The sequence below is a fragment of the Eulemur rufifrons genome, chromosome 12 (assembly GCF_041146395.1).
Source record: "Eulemur rufifrons isolate Redbay chromosome 12, OSU_ERuf_1, whole genome shotgun sequence".
NCBI classification, from domain to species: Eukaryota; Metazoa; Chordata; class Mammalia; order Primates; family Lemuridae; genus Eulemur; species Eulemur rufifrons.
This window is the reverse complement of record NC_090994.1, coordinates 25,876,368-25,893,105: the sequence shown is the minus strand read 5'-3', so window position 1 is coordinate 25,893,105 and position 16,738 is coordinate 25,876,368. Positions and strand designations below refer to the sequence as shown.

The following is a 16,738-nucleotide window of genomic DNA, read 5'->3' as shown; positions in this document are numbered from 1 at the left end:
GACCTCGCCTCTGTGCATTCTTGGTGTGGGGGTGGGGGAGGGTGGCAGGTAGAGGTGGAAGACACATTAAAATGTCCACCAGACACTGGAATGTCCACCACACAATGGAATATTATACAGACGTTAAAAAGGAAGGCAGATACTTATGTACCAAAAGGAGAAAAATCTCCAAAATATACTGTTAAGTGAAAAAGGCAGGTACAGAATGGTCCATATTATATGCTATTTGCTTGGGGAAAAAAAATACCCCTGGAAGAATACCCAAAAATATGACGGCTGCAGTTTTCCTGGACGGGGAACTCACTAGCTACGGAACTGGGGAGAGACGGCGGCTTACTGTTCACTGTATATTCAGTCTTTTGTATCTCTTGATTTTTTTTTTTTTGGTATCCCATATATACATTAATTATTAAAATATAAATGAGTCCTGTAGAAGAAAGGGCTCAGAGTGCATATATATATTTTATATATATATATATATATTTTTTTTTTTTTTGAGACAGCGTCTCACTCTGTTGCCCAGGCTACAGTGCCGTGGCATCAGCCTAGCTCACAGCAACCTCAAACTCCTGGGCTTAAGCGATCCTACTGCCTCAGCCTCCCAAGTAGCTGGGACTACAGGCATGCGCCACCATGCCCTGCTAATTTTTTCTATATATTTTTAGTTGTCCAGCTAATTTCTATTCTTTTAGTAGAGATGGGGTCTCGCTCTTGCTCAGGCTGGTCTTGGACTCCTGAGCTCAAATGATCCTCCCGCCTCGGCCTCCCAAAGTGCTAGGATTACAGGCATGAGCCACCATGCCTAGCCTGGGCTCAGTATAAATTTAAGAAAACAAACAAACAAATATAAATGAGGCCAGGTGTAGTGATTCACATCTGTAATCTCAGTACTTCAGGAGGCTGAGGTGGGCAGATCTCTTGAGGCCAGGAGTTTGAGACCAGCCTGGGCAATGTAGCAAGACCCTGTGTCTATAAAAAATTTAAAAATTAGCCAGGCATGGTAGAGCACACCTGCAGTCTCAGCTACCAGAGAGGCTGAGGCAGGAGAATAGTTTGAGCTCAGGAGCTTGAGGCTGCAGCGAGCTAGGATGATCCACGGCACTCTAGCCCTGGTGACAGAGCGAGACCCTACCTCAAATAAAGAAAGAAAAAATATATATATAAATGAAACTTCAAAAATAAACAAAATGGCTTGTGGACAGTATTCTCTGTCCGCTGTTCAAAGTTCTATTCAGGAGGCTGAAATGAACTCACAATTCCCTCGGCCCTTTTTCCGGGCTGCCGCTCGCGTGTCCTAAGGAAAGGAGGCCGCCCCAAGGACCAGGCACGCTCAGTTCCTGGACGTGGCCCCTCCCTGGCCCGTGTCTCTCCCTCCTGCCTTGTCCCACGGATTATAATTGATTTATTTTTTAATAATGTTCTTACGGATACAGCTGACACTCTCAGGCTGGGGCCGTGGGGAGATCTGAGTCTCGTAGGTGGTTTTACTGTTGTCAAAGAGAAAAACAAGATCCATGTCCAGCGTGCGGCCCTCATTTAACTGCAAAGGGAAAGAACAAAACGCATCTCGTGGATCCAACCCCTCTCTTTTCCCAGCAATAATGAAGAGGTGTCAGAGCGCTTCCCACTGTTCACCGAGAGCATCCTCTTCAGCACCCAGCACTAAGCACCCATGAAGCCTTTCTCAGCCACTCCAGCCTACGCTTATCTTTCCTGTTCCTTCTACACCTAGCTGAACATACACCTTATTTACAACATGTTATGTGCTATTTTATTCTGTCCTTCCTGTGCAGTTTAGGAATTCACTATACATTGCCCTATGCAATGACTATTTCTCCTATGATAACTTTATCTCCACGAGTTAGCTTGTAAGTTCTTCCTGGGCAGGGACCATGTCTCACATTGCTGTGGTTAACACGGGGGTCTGACCCTGCTCTGTGCACAGAGGTGATCGCCAGTAGTTCAGGTTGACTCAGGAGAGTAAAGCATCACTTTGGCAGTCAAGGCGAGAGAAAGGCACCCTAAGCGGTCTGTAAGGAAGGAGTCAAGCATGGAGTGAGGGACTCCTGTCTCCTATTACACCCCACGGGATCCGACGGGGGACCCTGCTACAACTTACAGAAACAGGCAGGTGTCTGCATCAAGAGCAACAGAGGACTTGTCAAAATAGAGTTGAAATCTGAGGGTGTGATTAGTGTCCTAGGCGGCACGGTCAGGGAAAATCAGGGTACGCAAGTCGGCAGGGCTCACCTTGCTGTCTGAAATGCACTGCGTGGCTGGCTTGTCCGGGATCAAAGCCAGACCCGCCTCCTGCAGCAGCTCCTGGTCCTCCTCTGGGATCCCCGTGTCCTGCTGGATTCTGGCCTTTAAGCTCTGCAGACTCTCATCCTCCGTCACTGGGTAGGTGTGAATGGTGCCCGTGACCATGTTCAAGATATGAACCAGCTGCAACACAACCCAGGTGTTACTGGGAAAAAACGGCTTCTTTAAAGAGATGCCCATCTGTTTGCCCAGATCCTCTGCTCCCCAGCATTTCCTGGCCACACACAGCAAGGGCCTAGCTTGAGGAAGGGAGCCCAGACGCCAAGTTTCATATGCTCTGGTCTGTCACATTGCTGTCTGCCACAGCTACGACCCTACTCCTGCAGAAAGGCTCTCCCAGGAGCCCAAACTTCCTCCCAGGGTCGCTGGCCCTCGACCTGCTCTGTCCTGGCGTTGCTTTCTCATGAGAACAACTGTGTCCCAGCAGGGACCCTCGCTGCTGCCTCGGGGCTAACTCGCTCCCTGCTCACCTTCAGGTTTAAGATGTCATCTAGGGCCTTAAAGCAGCCATTGGGCCCGTACGTGGGGTCTGTGCCCCGCTGTCGGGGGTGCCACATCAGCATCAGCTGCAGCCACTTCTCCAGCCGCTGCGCCAGGACGCTGGGGAGAGGAGCAGAGTGTAGGCGGAGACACCTCTGTGTGCCCGTCTAGAAGCACAAGCCTCCTGTGCATCTTGCCATCACACACACACACAGCAGCCAACAAACCATTATTGAAAATGAAAACAGATTAATCAGAGAGAAAAAGCATAAACATTTCCAACCAATTTAATTCTTTAAGTGCTTATCCCCTCTCTCCTGACCTGCGAAAACAGCCCCCCAGATCAGAGATTTCCCAGCCCGTGGGTCCACACGCCATTCCCACTGGTTGGGTAAGACCAGCCTGAGGCCTTAGGATGATGCACTTTACAGCCACGTCCTCCCTCCAGGTGACCCCCACACGCAATCTAGACCCCACTGAGTTAAATGGGGACATGAATAAAAAAATAGACCCGCTGCCAGATGGGTTAATGCCCCCCAAAGCAGTAGCTGGGGTCACATGACAAAGTCCAACTGCCTCCCCCTGGTCCCCAGAGCCTGCTTCCTGTGCGTACTCAAACTCTCCCTGCAGCCAACACAGCTATTCTCTGCCTCCCACACGCCCTGCTCACCCCAGTCTTTCTCCTTTCAACTTCCTTCATCTGTCCACATCCTGTACATCCTCCCAGACCCTTCCACAAAGTTAAAACTCAACCCAGGTCATTCTGTAGCTATCTAGTCCACACAATCCTTTCTCCCCACCCTTAAACACTCAGGGTAATCGTTATCCACGCACTCAGTTATGTGGGACCACCTTGTAGCTTTCTTTTTTTTTTTTGAGACAGAGTCTCACTCTGTTGCCCAGGCTACAGTGCCGTGGTATCAGCTTAGCTCACAGCAACCTCAAACTCCCGGGCTCAAGCGATCCTACTGCCTCAGCCTCCCTAGTAGCTGGGACTACAGGCATGCGCCACCATGCCCGGCTAATTTTATCTATATATTTTTAGTTGTCCAGCTAATTTCTTTCTATTTTTTTTTTTTTAGTAGAGACGGGGGTCTCACTCTTGCTCAGGCTGGTCTCGAACTCCTGAGCTCAAATGATCCACCTGGCTCGGCCTCCCAGAGAGCTAGGATTATAGGCGTGAGCCACCGTGCCCGGCCTACCTTGTTGCTTTCTTTCGTACCATTACCCAATTATGATATTATTAGTTAACCGCTGCTAGTGTGGCTCTGAGACTAGGATTGCAAAGCCATGCCGACCACAAGGATTCGTTTGTTGACAATAAGATAGCATTAGGCCACATGAGGAGTGCAAAGAGAAGCAAGGTATAGTTCCCTACCCTTAAAAGGCTTTCCATGGAATAGGAGATAAACCCTACACAAAACCAAATGCAACACAAGGTAGAGGCTACTAAGGGTAAAAAGAGAGACAGATAAACTGTGATGTGAACTTAGATGATTTCTAGGGAGATGAGCATGGGAACCCACTCTAAGTTTCAGACTGGGAAAGACTCTGCCAAGTTCTTAGTCGCCAGACGATATCCTGATAACCTATTTAAGTTCTCAGGTATCACCTCAGACTTGTATTTCTAAAAAAGGAAGAAACACATGCCGAAGAGTGACGCCACTGTGCCTTACCCGTTAAGATTATTGGGGTAGGGTAGAGAGCTTGAAAACTTCACTGTTCCATTCAAGTCTTCACTAACGACAATGTCCATCTCACTCTTCTGCCGGACTTTCGAGTGCCTGCAAAGGGGATCTTGTCAAGTGCTGTCACACATCACTTGACAGGGACACGTCCAGAGAAACGCGTGGCTGGGCGATTCCCTTGTCGTGAGAACATCACAGAGCGCAGTTACACAAACCCGCACAGCACAGCCCGCAACACACCCGGCTGCACGGTGTTGCCTGTCGCTCCCGGGCCGCACTCCCGCGCAGCACATTACTGCGTACGGTAGGCAGCCGTAACAGGACGCCAAGTATTTACCTAACTCAGAACTTCAGTGCAATACACAGTCATGCATGTCCCTCGTGCCCCTCAGCACTCTGAGGCCACTTTACATCTGTAACATCACTCTGCAACTGTGCGGGAGACGTACATCCCCAAGCTTTTGGAGTAACAGTTAATTCATACCATGGTGGAACAGTTTCTGTGAGAGTTTAAGAATGGTCAGCTCTGCCGGAATGAGCTTTTGAAGAAAAGCCTTTAGCGAAGTCACCGACCGTCCTGTGCCCGGAGTTCTGCAGACAGTACTCTTGTTTCTTTTTATCTAATACAAACTCCCATGTTTTGACAGAGGATAAAATTAGGACTTCCGAACCGAGATTATTGCGTACATATGATACTTACATGAAATATGCACAAACACGCACGTACATATATACTTCATTCTAAATGTGCCTGGCTAAGTACTATTTCTAAGGGTAGCTTTTATAATTCCCAACATAGGGAACTTCTTGGGTTAGCTGACGTAGCATTTGAAGGGAAAAAAAAATTTAAACCCAATTGGCTTCAAACCTCCTTGGTAAAAAGGGTAATAACTTGAACAATGCTTCATAGGTAACCAAGTACTTCGACACACAGCATTCGCTTGTTGCCAAGACTGCCCCACGCGGAAGACATTTTTAGCCCCTCACTTAACGGTAAGCACGTGAGACCAGGTGATGTGTCCAAGGTCACACTACTGGAACATGGCAGAATCCAGGACTCGACTCCGAAGCCTGGTATTCTTTCTACTCTGTCTCAATGTCCAAACACATCTTTTCCCAAAACACCTGGGAAGTTCAGATAAAAATGGTTCAGCTCCAAACAATTCTCACTGGCAAGTGGTGAACTGGCCCCTCTGGGGCACATGGGAAACCCCAAGGGCTGGCGCGTGGCCAGGCTGGTGGCCTACAGCTCTGGCTGAACCTGTGACAGCGGTAAAGTCAGGAGCACTAAGACTTGCTAATCACAAACATGTGGGACGATCCTCTACTAGAAAACTTAGTTTCTCAATGGGAAATATGAAAAGATACATAAAATAAATGCTTATTACTTAGGCTGGTCCTAAAAGGCGTTAATATTTCAAAGGACTTTATAATAGAATTACAAAGCCCAAACTGCATTTGTTCTGAAATTATTTACCTGTCATCCGAGATGAAATAGTGAAATTTTTAAAAAGTTGTCTAAGGCATTAAAAAGCAGATGAGATGCAAATTAGTCCACACAACAGCTCCTTGCTGGGTTTCAGAGAGGTCTACTAGAAAGTGGCCACCAGCCTTCCAGCACTGCTAAGGGAGGTTCTAGGAAGGTGATTCTGCAGACGGATTTACTATGAAGATGCCAGGCCCTTGGGGATATATGTTCAAAGTGCACCTGTTCTTCCAGTTCTAATGGATTGTAACTCACCTTGCTATCAATAATGGAAAAGGTCAATATGTGACGTGAACTAAAGAAATTCTTAATTAGTTAAAACCACTATAGATGTACACATAATTTAAAGCTATTTTTATGATGGTTATAAAGTGTGATTATAAATTAATGAGCTAGGGCTGGGTGTGGTGGCTCATGCCTATAATCCTAGCACTCTGGGAGGCCGAGGCGGGTAGATCACTCGAGGTCAGGAGTTCGAGACCAGCCTGAGCAAGAGCAAGACCCCCGTCTCTACTAAAAATAGAAAGAAATTATCTGGCCAACTAAAAATATATATAGAAAAAATTAGCCGGACATGGTGGTGCATGCCTGTAGTCCCAGCTACTCGGGAGGCTGAGACAGGAGGATTGCTTGAGCCCAGGAGTTTGAGGTTGCTGTGAGCTAGGCTGACGCCACGGCACTCACTCTAGCCCGGGCAACAGAGTGAGACTCTGTCTCAAAAAAAAAAAAAAAAAATTATCTGGACAACTAAAAACATATAGAAAAAATTATCTGGGCATGGTGGCACTTGCCAATGTAGTCCCAGCTACTCGAGAGGCTGAGGCGAGAGGATCACTTGAGCCCAGGAGTTTGAGGTTGCTGTGAGCTAGGCTGACGCCACAGCACTCTAGTCTGGGCAACAAAGTGAGACTCTGTCTCAAAAAATAAATAAATAAATAAATAAACTAATGAGCTAATTCCTCAATATTCTAGAACCTAGGCAGCCAAATGAGCAACGCCTGTTTTAAATTAAGTTGCCTCAGGAGGGCATACTTAGCTATTTTCCACTAGAGTCCTAGGGCAGATGCCTCACCTCAATACCATCTCACCTCAATACAATCAATCGTTGTGGCTGAACCGGACTTTTCTAGAATCAATTTCAAAAGCTATCCTTTATTAGATTCTTGTGATGCAAATATCTGTCCCCTGAAAACATTAATGTTTTTATTACTTTCAGACAGGCATTTGGGATAACAACACAACCAGAGTTGGCAATGGTGTAGAGAGAGCGGTAGCATCGCATGCTCCTGGTGGAACTGTAGATTTATACAACCTTCTGGTGAACAGTCACTGACACACACCAGAAACCTTTAAAAGGTGCATACGTGGCCAGGCACAGTGGCTCATGCCTGTAATCCCAACACTCTGGGAGGCTGAGGTGGGAGGATCACTTGAACTCAGGAGTTTGAGACCAGCCTGAGCCCTGAGCAAGAGACTCCATCTCTACAAAAAAAATAAAAGTTAGCTGGGTGTGGTGGCACACGTGTATAGTCCCAGCTACTCAGGAGGCTGAGGCAGGAGGTTCGCTTGAGCCCAGGAGTTTGAGGCTGCAGTGAGATATGATGATATACCACTGCACTCCAGCCTGGGTGACAGAGCAAGACCTTGTCTCAAAAAAAAAAAAAAAAAAAACACAAAAAACCGTAAACCATGCATACTCTTTGATCTGTTAATCTCTTTTCTAGGAATTCATCCTCAGGAAATAACTGTGGATATACAAGGATTTCCCTACAAGGATGTTATTCATGGTGTTAAGTGAACTATAGTATAGCTAACTCAATGGAACAGACATTACAAACAATATGGAAAAACATAATGTATTTTCAATATAAAGTTTGAAAGGTAAGCTATGTGAGAATACACATAGCAACTTATTTTGATTTTTGTTTTTTGTGTTTGTTTTGAGACAGAGTCTTGCTCTGTTGCCCTGGCTAGAGTGCCATGGTGTCAGCCTAGCTCACAGCAACCTCAAACTCCTGGGCTCAACTAATCCTCCTGCCTCAGCCTCTCGAGTAGCTGGGACTACAGGCACAAACCACCACAACTGGCTAATTTCTTCTACTTTTAGTAGATAACGGGTCTCGCTCTTACACAGGGCTCAGGCTGGTCTTGAACTCATGAGCTAAAGAGATCCTCCTGCCGCAGCCTCCCAGAGTGCTGGGATTACAGGCGTCAGCCACCGAACCTGGCCTTTTTTTTTTTTTTTTAAAGTAGAAAATAGCACAGGCTGAAGAGCCTGGAGACACACAAAAATGTTCATGGCGATTGTTTCCAGGTTGTGTGATTATAGTTGATTCTTCTTTCTTTACTGTTTCCATATTTTCCAAAACAAAAAGCGAAAAAAAGCTAATATTATGGTCAACATGAGGGGTACTCAAACCGCGCAGCACTGTGTAGGCTCGAGACAGGGACTTTCTGTGCCGCAGTAAATTGGCTCTGGAAGGAAATTCCCGCGGTGTAAAACGCACGTGCGGAGACTGTTCCTAGGATGCTCCCCTGGGGTAAACATCGATGTACCAGTAAGCAAGCACAGGCCAATGACCGAGTGTGCGCAGACCCTCGGCGTCAGGCGCCGGCGGGGAGGGACGCGGGCTGGGAGACGGGGCTGAGGTGACTTTTCACTGTACTCTCTCTCACGCGGTTTGAGATTTGCACCATGTGAACTTATTACTGCTCCAAAAAAATAAAAAGTTGAAATAAAGAGTTGAAATAAAGACATTTTAGAGCCAAAGTAGTATCATTTAAATTAACGTGTGGCCTCTCAGGGAACAATTTTTTTTTATTTCAGCATATTACGGGGTACAAATGCTTAGGTCGCTTATATTGCCTTTGCCCCACCAGAGGCAAGGAACAATCTTCAATGAATCCTAACTCATTTGGGGGAATGTTAATTTTTAAATTATGTATTTCAGTAATTAACTTTGTTCCCCTGTACTTCATTTTACCTGATATTTATCATGTACAAAATGATGTTTTGAAATATGTGCGCATCGTGGAATGGCTAAAGCAAGCTAACTGCCACCTGCATCAGCCTCACGTCCTTTTTGTGGTGACTGACTCTATGTAAATATTTCATGAACAATGCATTATTTTTATAATCAGTAAAAAAAAAAATAGAATACAGAGTAATTTTTTAAAACCTAATTGTATCCTTTGATTTTTTTATTAGAAAATCGTTGATAATTTATTAAGTTCACATTTTAAACTACTTTCTTATGCTTTTAAAACAAAAATTTATATCCAGGTATAGTAAAATCTGCCAACAATAAATTGTCATGTAAATGTTTCCTCACGACTTGGCGTGTGTTCCTGTCCGGTATTTCTGTTCACTAACACACAGCGTCTCCAGTACCGGTGCACGTCACAGCATGGTCTAGAAACGTACTCACCTGTTACTGCTGGACACAGGGCAAACGGCATTTACACACTATAACATTTAAAGATGTTAAGGTTCGGAGTCCGCATGAATATTCAAAAATTGCTCCATCTGTCTAGGGTTCGGGAGCCCAGGCGGCCCCATGCTGGGTCCGGACAGGCCTTCCTCTGGGAAGAGAGACCCCAACCTCACAGGCGCAGCGAGGTGCGGGCACCCAGTGAAACAGGCGAGAGAGGAGCGGAGACAGGTTCGCTGCTTCCTCCAAGCGGCCCTCCCGCCCCGCCCCGCTCACCACTGCACGGGCTGCCAGTTGGGAAGGAAGGGCCGGAAGCCCGTGATGCACTCGAAGGCCAAGGTGCCAAAGCTCCAGTAGTCGACGGTCACCGTGTACTTCTGCTGCTCCAGCAGCTCCGGGGCCTACAGTGACACAGGGGACACGCCTGAGCGGCTCGGTCTTGCCAGGGCCGTGGCAGGAGGGAACAACCAGCTCACGCTCCACCCCCACCTTTCCTGGCTCCATCCCAGCGGGCACGGGTTCGGCCACTCAAGGCTGAGGAGGGGACCCCTGGGCGTGGTTAGGGGTGCACCTACGATGTTCCTGCTCCCCTCACTCCCACTGAGTACTGAAGGACGGGCTGAGGAGTGGGGGCCAGAGCACAGCACGCGCCCTTCGCGGCGCTTTAATCTCTCCCCTTGGGCCGCAGCATTTCAGGCACTTACTGAAAACTAACTCAATGCAGGGCACAGCCACGGTGCTGTGCAGAGACGGGGAGACAGATAACACATGACAAAGGGAGACGCGGCCGGGCTGTATGCACCAAATGCATCTCACGCGCATTAAATGCTAACACAGTCTCCGGAACCAAGTAACATGCAGTCACACCAAGGGATGGGATACTTAGTCTCAGCAGGAAAAAGCCAGATGCATGGCTGCTGCCGAGGCAGAGGGAGCCCGAGTGACCGAACAGGAGACGTAACACAGACGGGACCATACTGGGCTCAGAAGAAGGCTCCTCACACTAGCAGGTGGGAGGAAACATTCCAGAAAGGACCATCACGGGCAGAAGCATGGAGACAGGGCCATGCACTGTCTGGTTGGAAATGTGACACTTACAAGCAAGGGCCAGGGAATCCAAACCAAGAAGAGAAAAGGGGAAGGTCGGGTTCATCCCTATCGCTCTGAAGCCTCTACTCCACAGAGCAGGTGTTCACCCGGCAGAGCCCCTGACCACAGTGGGCAGGACAGGCAGGAAATACACACACTCAAAAGGACTTCAGATCATTTTTCTTTTTTAAGAAATTGATCAGAGATTTCAGCTCATCCAACCTTGTGGCTTTCAACCTTTTTTGTTTTTTTCAAACTGGACTCCCTTATTCAATCAGAATCTCTGGTTGCGGCCATCAGTGAGCCATCTACGACAGGCTGCTGAGCATGCCCACCAAGCCCTTCTGGAGTCCGATGGTCCCTCCGTCTACACGGCCACCCCAGCCCTGGCCTGGCCTGGCGCAACGGCCCCATGACGCCTGCCCACTGTTCACTCCTGTTTGCTGCAATTCACTCTCCGCGCCATAAAAACTTGCTCCTTCTCCAACTTAAAACCCTTCAATGTCTCACCAGAGGTTTTATGATAAAGTCTAGAATCTTTAACCCAGCCAAAATGGCCTTCACAATCTGTCCCCTACCTTGCTCCCCGGCTGCAACTCGAGACACTCTCTTCCTTCTTCACTAGCTTGCGGCCACACTTGCGGGTCTTCCCATGTGCCACCCCTTTGCCCAGAATTCCCTCCGCTCTGCTCCCTCTCCCTCCCCCACCTCCAGCCCCCTTCTCCTACTCACCCTTCAGGTCTTAGACTAGGTGAGTGTCTCCCAATGTATATTCTTAACCCCCTGCACTTTTCCTCTGTAGCTGCTACCACACTGTAACTTCCTAGTTATCTGCGTAAGCATCGTGGCGATGCCTGCTTTCCTGCTAGACTCTGAGCTCTGAAGGCAGGGAAACGCTTGACTTCCTCTTCACTGCGTCGCCAGCTCTGAGCACAGCACCTGGAAACAGACTACACCTGACCAACATTCTTAAATGAATGACAGACTCAAACGGAACCCAACATGCAGCCCAAGTAACATAGAGAAAGATTAGGAAGCGGAGCGCTCTGACTCCTCCTCAGGGGCCCCTGAGATATGGTAGAGCAACTGCGGCCTCTACAGACCAGCATGAGTCCTGTTAAAATCCTTTATTTTCAGATAAAATACTGAAGCACAGAGAAGTTACAGGATTTGAGTGAGGGCACACTAGCAAGCCCTTTGGACGTCAGAGAAGACGGCTGTAACCTTCCACTGGGCACTTGTTGGTAAAAATTGCTGACTTGAACAGATTATGGGTCTGACCTCACGCAATGATTTCCGTGCATCTGAGAAACATCCGAGAGCTGGCGAGACGCAGGTGCCGAGGGCAAGGACAGAGAGGAGCCCAGACACGCCGGCAGAGAGAGACTGACACAAACATGCAAGTCCCAGTTCTTACCAGGTACTGCAGGGTCCCCACAAAGGAAGTACAAAGACTGCCCTGATCCAGCTCCTTGGCATATCCTAGGTCAATGATTTTGTGTATTAACTGAAAAAAAAAGAGGAAGAGGAGAAATCTGAAGGTTTTAAGAATACACTGTCCTTCTACAAGGATTCTGTTTATTTCCCGTTAGAACAGAGATATTTCTGAATTCCCAGGTGGTATTACATCCTAAATTCCTAAGAGCCACCAAATACACAGGAGAACGCCCCTGACACGGTGGATTTAGGGTAGAAGAAAACATACGCTGTAAAAATGCTAGCTAGCCACACGTTCTCCCATGCTCTGCCACCAACCATCAGAGGGGGCCGAAATGAACAGACCAGGCACCAGCCCTCGAGACCGCTAAACCTGGACTTCATATGCGGAGGATGAGGCCAGCCTCTTCCCAGTAAATGCCTTTAGTTCTCACATCCTAGAAGCACTGGCAGGAGTGAGTGTGAACTGGAACAAAGGTGAACATCGTGGGAGTCACGGCTCAGGCCTCAGATGTGAAAGAAGCCGTATCAGAAGGGATTGGGGGACCCAGGAGCTGAGCGACAACATTCCACTCTGCTGAACAAACAGGTGGTGAAAGAACACAGCGTCAAGCCCACGGGGGCAACCTCCACACCTGAGCAGGGCGGCCACAGGAGGGTGGCCCAGAGCTCTGGGGCGACTGCAGGCTGGACCAGTTGCGGTAGACAGGTGCCAGCTCCAAATGCCTCTTCCCAGACGGGACCACTGACAGCTGGTTTCCATCTAGCATGGAAACATGAGGGTCTCAAAACAAACAGAAAACAAAAAGCCTATTTCCAAATACCAGTCCCAAAGGCTGGGGGTGGAGGTTTGAAGACAAACATTATTTTCCTTATCAGATTCCTGCAACTTGGGCAAGGAACAATATGATCCATTCAAACTTGCCTCAATGCACAAGCAGGAACTTTTTGCTGAATTCTATCTCAAATCAAAAAGCATTCCCAGAGAATCAAAGCGCCACACCAGGAAATGCAAATAGTAATACAAACACACACCCAGCAGCCTTCTTTAGCCAAGCAGCTTCCCTGGGGCAGCCCCAAGACCTTCTACGCCCCAGAGGGCCACTCACTCTTTGCTCTCCTTGCTGCAGAACGATGTTCTCCGGCTTTAGGTCCCGGTGGATGATTCTGTTCTCATGCAGGTATCTAAGTGCAGAGGCTGGGAGGATGGAAAGGGGAGTGAATTTTTACTAAACCTTCTCATCTCGGAATCTCCTACCCTGTGAAGGATAAATGCCGTGTGCCCCTGAAACACGCCGAGTGACTCTCAGTGCACAAACCTGCGGTGGAGGGAATGGGCCTCGGGGACACACCCTCAGGTGGAGCTGCGGGGTCTGCTGAGTGAGCAGAACTTCACCACCACAAGGATCTGGCTTATTCATGCAAGGAATTCTCCGCCTTGCATCGCTGCGGTCACCACCTGCCGTCCAGAGCAGCAGTTCTCAAACTGCAGTGCCCAAAACAGCAGCAACCGAACTTGTTAGAAATGCAAAATTCTCGGGCCCCACCCCAGACCGACTGAATTAGAAACTCTGGGGGTGACCCCACAGTCTGCGTTAGCAAGCTCTCAGGTGATGCTGATGGCAGTAAAGTTTGAGAAGGGGAACTTCTCTGGTCTGGTGGCGCAAAAATCAAAATTCTACCATGTGGGAAAGGGAGACAGGCCCTTCGGGGCGAGAGTACGATGGTCACATGATCTACAGTCCAGTGAGGTCAGAGCTGGCGTCGGAAGTGGGGAAGCACAAGACGAAGAAAACAGGACACCTCGGCCAGGCGCGGTGGCTCACGCCTGTAATCCCAGCACTCTGGGAGGCCGAGGTGGGAGGATCGCTTGAGGTCAGGAGTTCGAGACCAGCCTGAGCAAAAGCGAGACCCCGTCTCTATTAAAAATAGAGAGAAATGATTTGGACAGTTAAAAATATATATAGAAAAAATAATTAGTCGGGCATGGTGGCGCACGCCTGTAGTCCCAGCTACCCGGGAGGCTGAGGCAGGAGGATTGCTTGAGCCCAGGAGTCTGAGGTTGCTGTGAGCTAGGCTGACGCCACGGCACTCACTCTAGCCTGGGCAACAGGGTGAGAGACTCTGTTTCAAAAAAAAAAAAAAGACAGGACACCTCCAACACATTCCCAAAGCTCAGCACGCGCTCGCCACGGCCCTCCTGCAGGTCCTGCGAGAGACAGAACATCAGAGACGTGGTCCCCAAAGACAAAGCACTCGGAACCTGGTTGGGAAAGACGCAGCCTGTGCAACTCTGGCTGCAAAGTCATCCAACACCCATAGCTTCTGCTGTGAAGAGGAAAGGTGCTGACTCACACGGGGAGGGGAGGACATCACACGGGGAGGGGAGGACACCACACGGGGAGGGGAGGACACCTCACGGGGAGGGGAGGACACCACACGGGGAGGGGAGGACACCACACGGGGAGGGGAGGACACCTCACGGGGAGGGGAGGACACCACACGGGGAGGGGAGGACATCACACGGGGAGGGGAGGACATCACACGGGGAGGGGAGGACATCACACAAGAAAGGCTGTAGCACAGGAGTGAGGGACCCGTCTGCAGCTCAGACTCCAAGGACATGATTTTCACCCATAAGAGAGGTTTAATAACTTTAACAGAAATCCTAGCCAAAAGATTATAAAAGAAAAAAATGGAGTAAGTAGTACTGGAAAGAGATAAAATTATATTTGGAGATGGTATGACCATCTGCCTAGAGAACTTAATACACTAAAAACTAGGAAGAATTTAGTAAGTCATCTGGAAGCAATGAGTACATACAAATCAATAGCTTTTCTCTATGTCAGCTACATCCAGTTGAAATGGAAAAGAAAAAATCCCACTCACATTAGCAACTCTATAAAACACCATGGGATAAATTTAGCAAAAACGTAGGTCATGTGAGGAAAACTATATGGCACAAAGAAAAACAAATACAAATAACATAAAAAGGTTTTAAAAGTTTATGGCAGGCCGGGCGCGGTGGCTCACGCCTGTAATCCTAGCACTCTGGGAGGCTGAGGTGGGCGGATCCTTTGAGCTCAGGAGTTCGAGACCAGCCTGAGCAAGAGCGAGACCCCACCTCTACTAAAAAATAGAAAGAAATTATATGGACAGCTAAAAATATATGTAGAAAAAATTAGCCGGGCATGGTGGCGCATGCCTGTAGTCCCAGCTACTCGGGAGGCTGAGGCAGGAGGATTGCTTGAGCCCAGGAGTTTGAGGTTGCTGTGAGCTAGGCTGACGCCACGGCACTCACTCTAGCCTGGGCAACAGAGTGAGACTCTGTCTCAAAAAAAAAAAAAAAAAAAAGTTTATGGCGAAAGATGCTACAAACAAAGCCAAAAGACAAGGAGCTGGGAAAACAGTGTCTGTAACAACTACCAGAGAGTAAACATGCCCAAATGGACAAAAAGCTCTCACAAGTCAGTGAGAAAACAACCCAGTAGAAAAACGGGCAAAGAACATCAAGCGTCAATTTGCAGAAGAAGAGGCCGGGCGCGGTGGCTCACGCCTGTAATCCTAGCACTCTGGGAGGCCGAGGTGGGCGGATCGTTTGAGCTCAGGAGTTCGAGACCAGCCTGAGCAAGAGCGAGACCCCATCTCTACTAAAAATAGAAAGAAATTATATGGACAGCTAAAAATATATATAGAAAAAAATTAGCCGGGCATGGTGGTGCATGCCTGTAGTCCCAGCTACTCGGGAGGCTGAGACAGGAGGATTGCTTGAGCCCAGGAGTTTGAGGTTGCTGTGAGCTAGGCTGACGCCACGGCACTCACTCTAGCCTGGGCAACAGAGTGAGACTCTGTCTCAAAAAAAAAAAAAAAAAAAAAAAATTTGCAGAAGAAGAAATACAAATGGTGAATAATTACATGAAAAGTTGCTCAAGCTCACTGATGGTCAAAAATGCAAACCAAAGCAACACTAAAATACCTTTTCACTTCCAAGCAGCAAGACTTTTTGATGACAAATAAAGAGTGCTCCTCTACCTTCCTGAAGGAGGGAACATTGGTGGGCATTTTGGGGAAAGTAATATGGCACCATCTATTAATTAATTAATTAATTTATATTTTAGAGACAAGCGTCTCACTGTGTTGCCCAGGCTGAACTTGAACTCCTGGGTTCAAACAATCCTCCCACCTCAGCCTCCCGAGTGACTGGGAATTAAAGGCCCGTGCCACCGCGCCCCGGCCATCTGTTAAATTTTAAAATACATCGGTTGACCCATTGTTTCCACCTCTGGGACTCTAGCTTATAAAATCAAAAGCATCATGACACACACATAAGTGTACTTATTGCACAGCTTGGAGTGAAACAGTTAGAAATAAACTGAAAGTCAACAACGAGGAAATGGCTGAACAAACCGTGGTAGATATGCGTTGTAGCAGTCTGCCCTCAGGGTTACGCTGTCTGGCTCAGCGGGGTGTCAGCCAGGCACTGCCAAGTTAATGGTGTGACCTGTTTTCTGTTTAAACACTAAGAGGTTTAACATGGAGCCCTCTCTGTGCCCCCCACACACGTTCTCTCTCTCTCATACAGCGGGGGCTCCGTGCGGAGCAGGGGAAAGACGTCTTCAGAAACTGCATCATCAAACACACTCTGAAAAGACTCTCAGCTGAACGTTTCCTGAAGACACACGTGAAAGTCAAACTGAGAGCTCACACTGACTTCCACCTTATCAGGGGAGTTCCAGATGAGAACAGTAAGCTAAACCGATTGAGTATCTCCTATCTGAAATGCTTGGGACTAGAAGTGTTTTGGA

At 48.1% G+C, this 16,738-nt stretch overlaps 1 protein-coding gene across 5 annotated transcripts in view; it reads right to left on the bottom strand.

Annotated features, from left to right (window-relative positions):
* The window catches only part of IKBKB (inhibitor of nuclear factor kappa B kinase subunit beta), a 56,095-nt gene that overhangs the window by 12,597 nt on the left and 26,760 nt on the right, over positions 1 to 16,738 (bottom strand). For all 5 annotated transcript variants that reach the window (XM_069485010.1, XM_069485013.1, XM_069485011.1 and 2 more), the window contains 7 exons: positions 13,043 to 13,131; positions 11,914 to 12,003; positions 9,684 to 9,808; positions 4,479 to 4,586; positions 2,793 to 2,922; positions 2,251 to 2,445; positions 1,426 to 1,540 (listed from right to left, as the gene is read on the bottom strand). In XM_069485010.1, the coding sequence (XP_069341111.1) occupies positions 1,426 to 1,540; positions 2,251 to 2,445; positions 2,793 to 2,922; positions 4,479 to 4,586; positions 9,684 to 9,808; positions 11,914 to 12,003; positions 13,043 to 13,131 (852 nt within the window). The remainder of the gene's footprint in view (positions 1 to 1,425; positions 1,541 to 2,250; positions 2,446 to 2,792; positions 2,923 to 4,478; positions 4,587 to 9,683; positions 9,809 to 11,913; positions 12,004 to 13,042; positions 13,132 to 16,738) is intronic.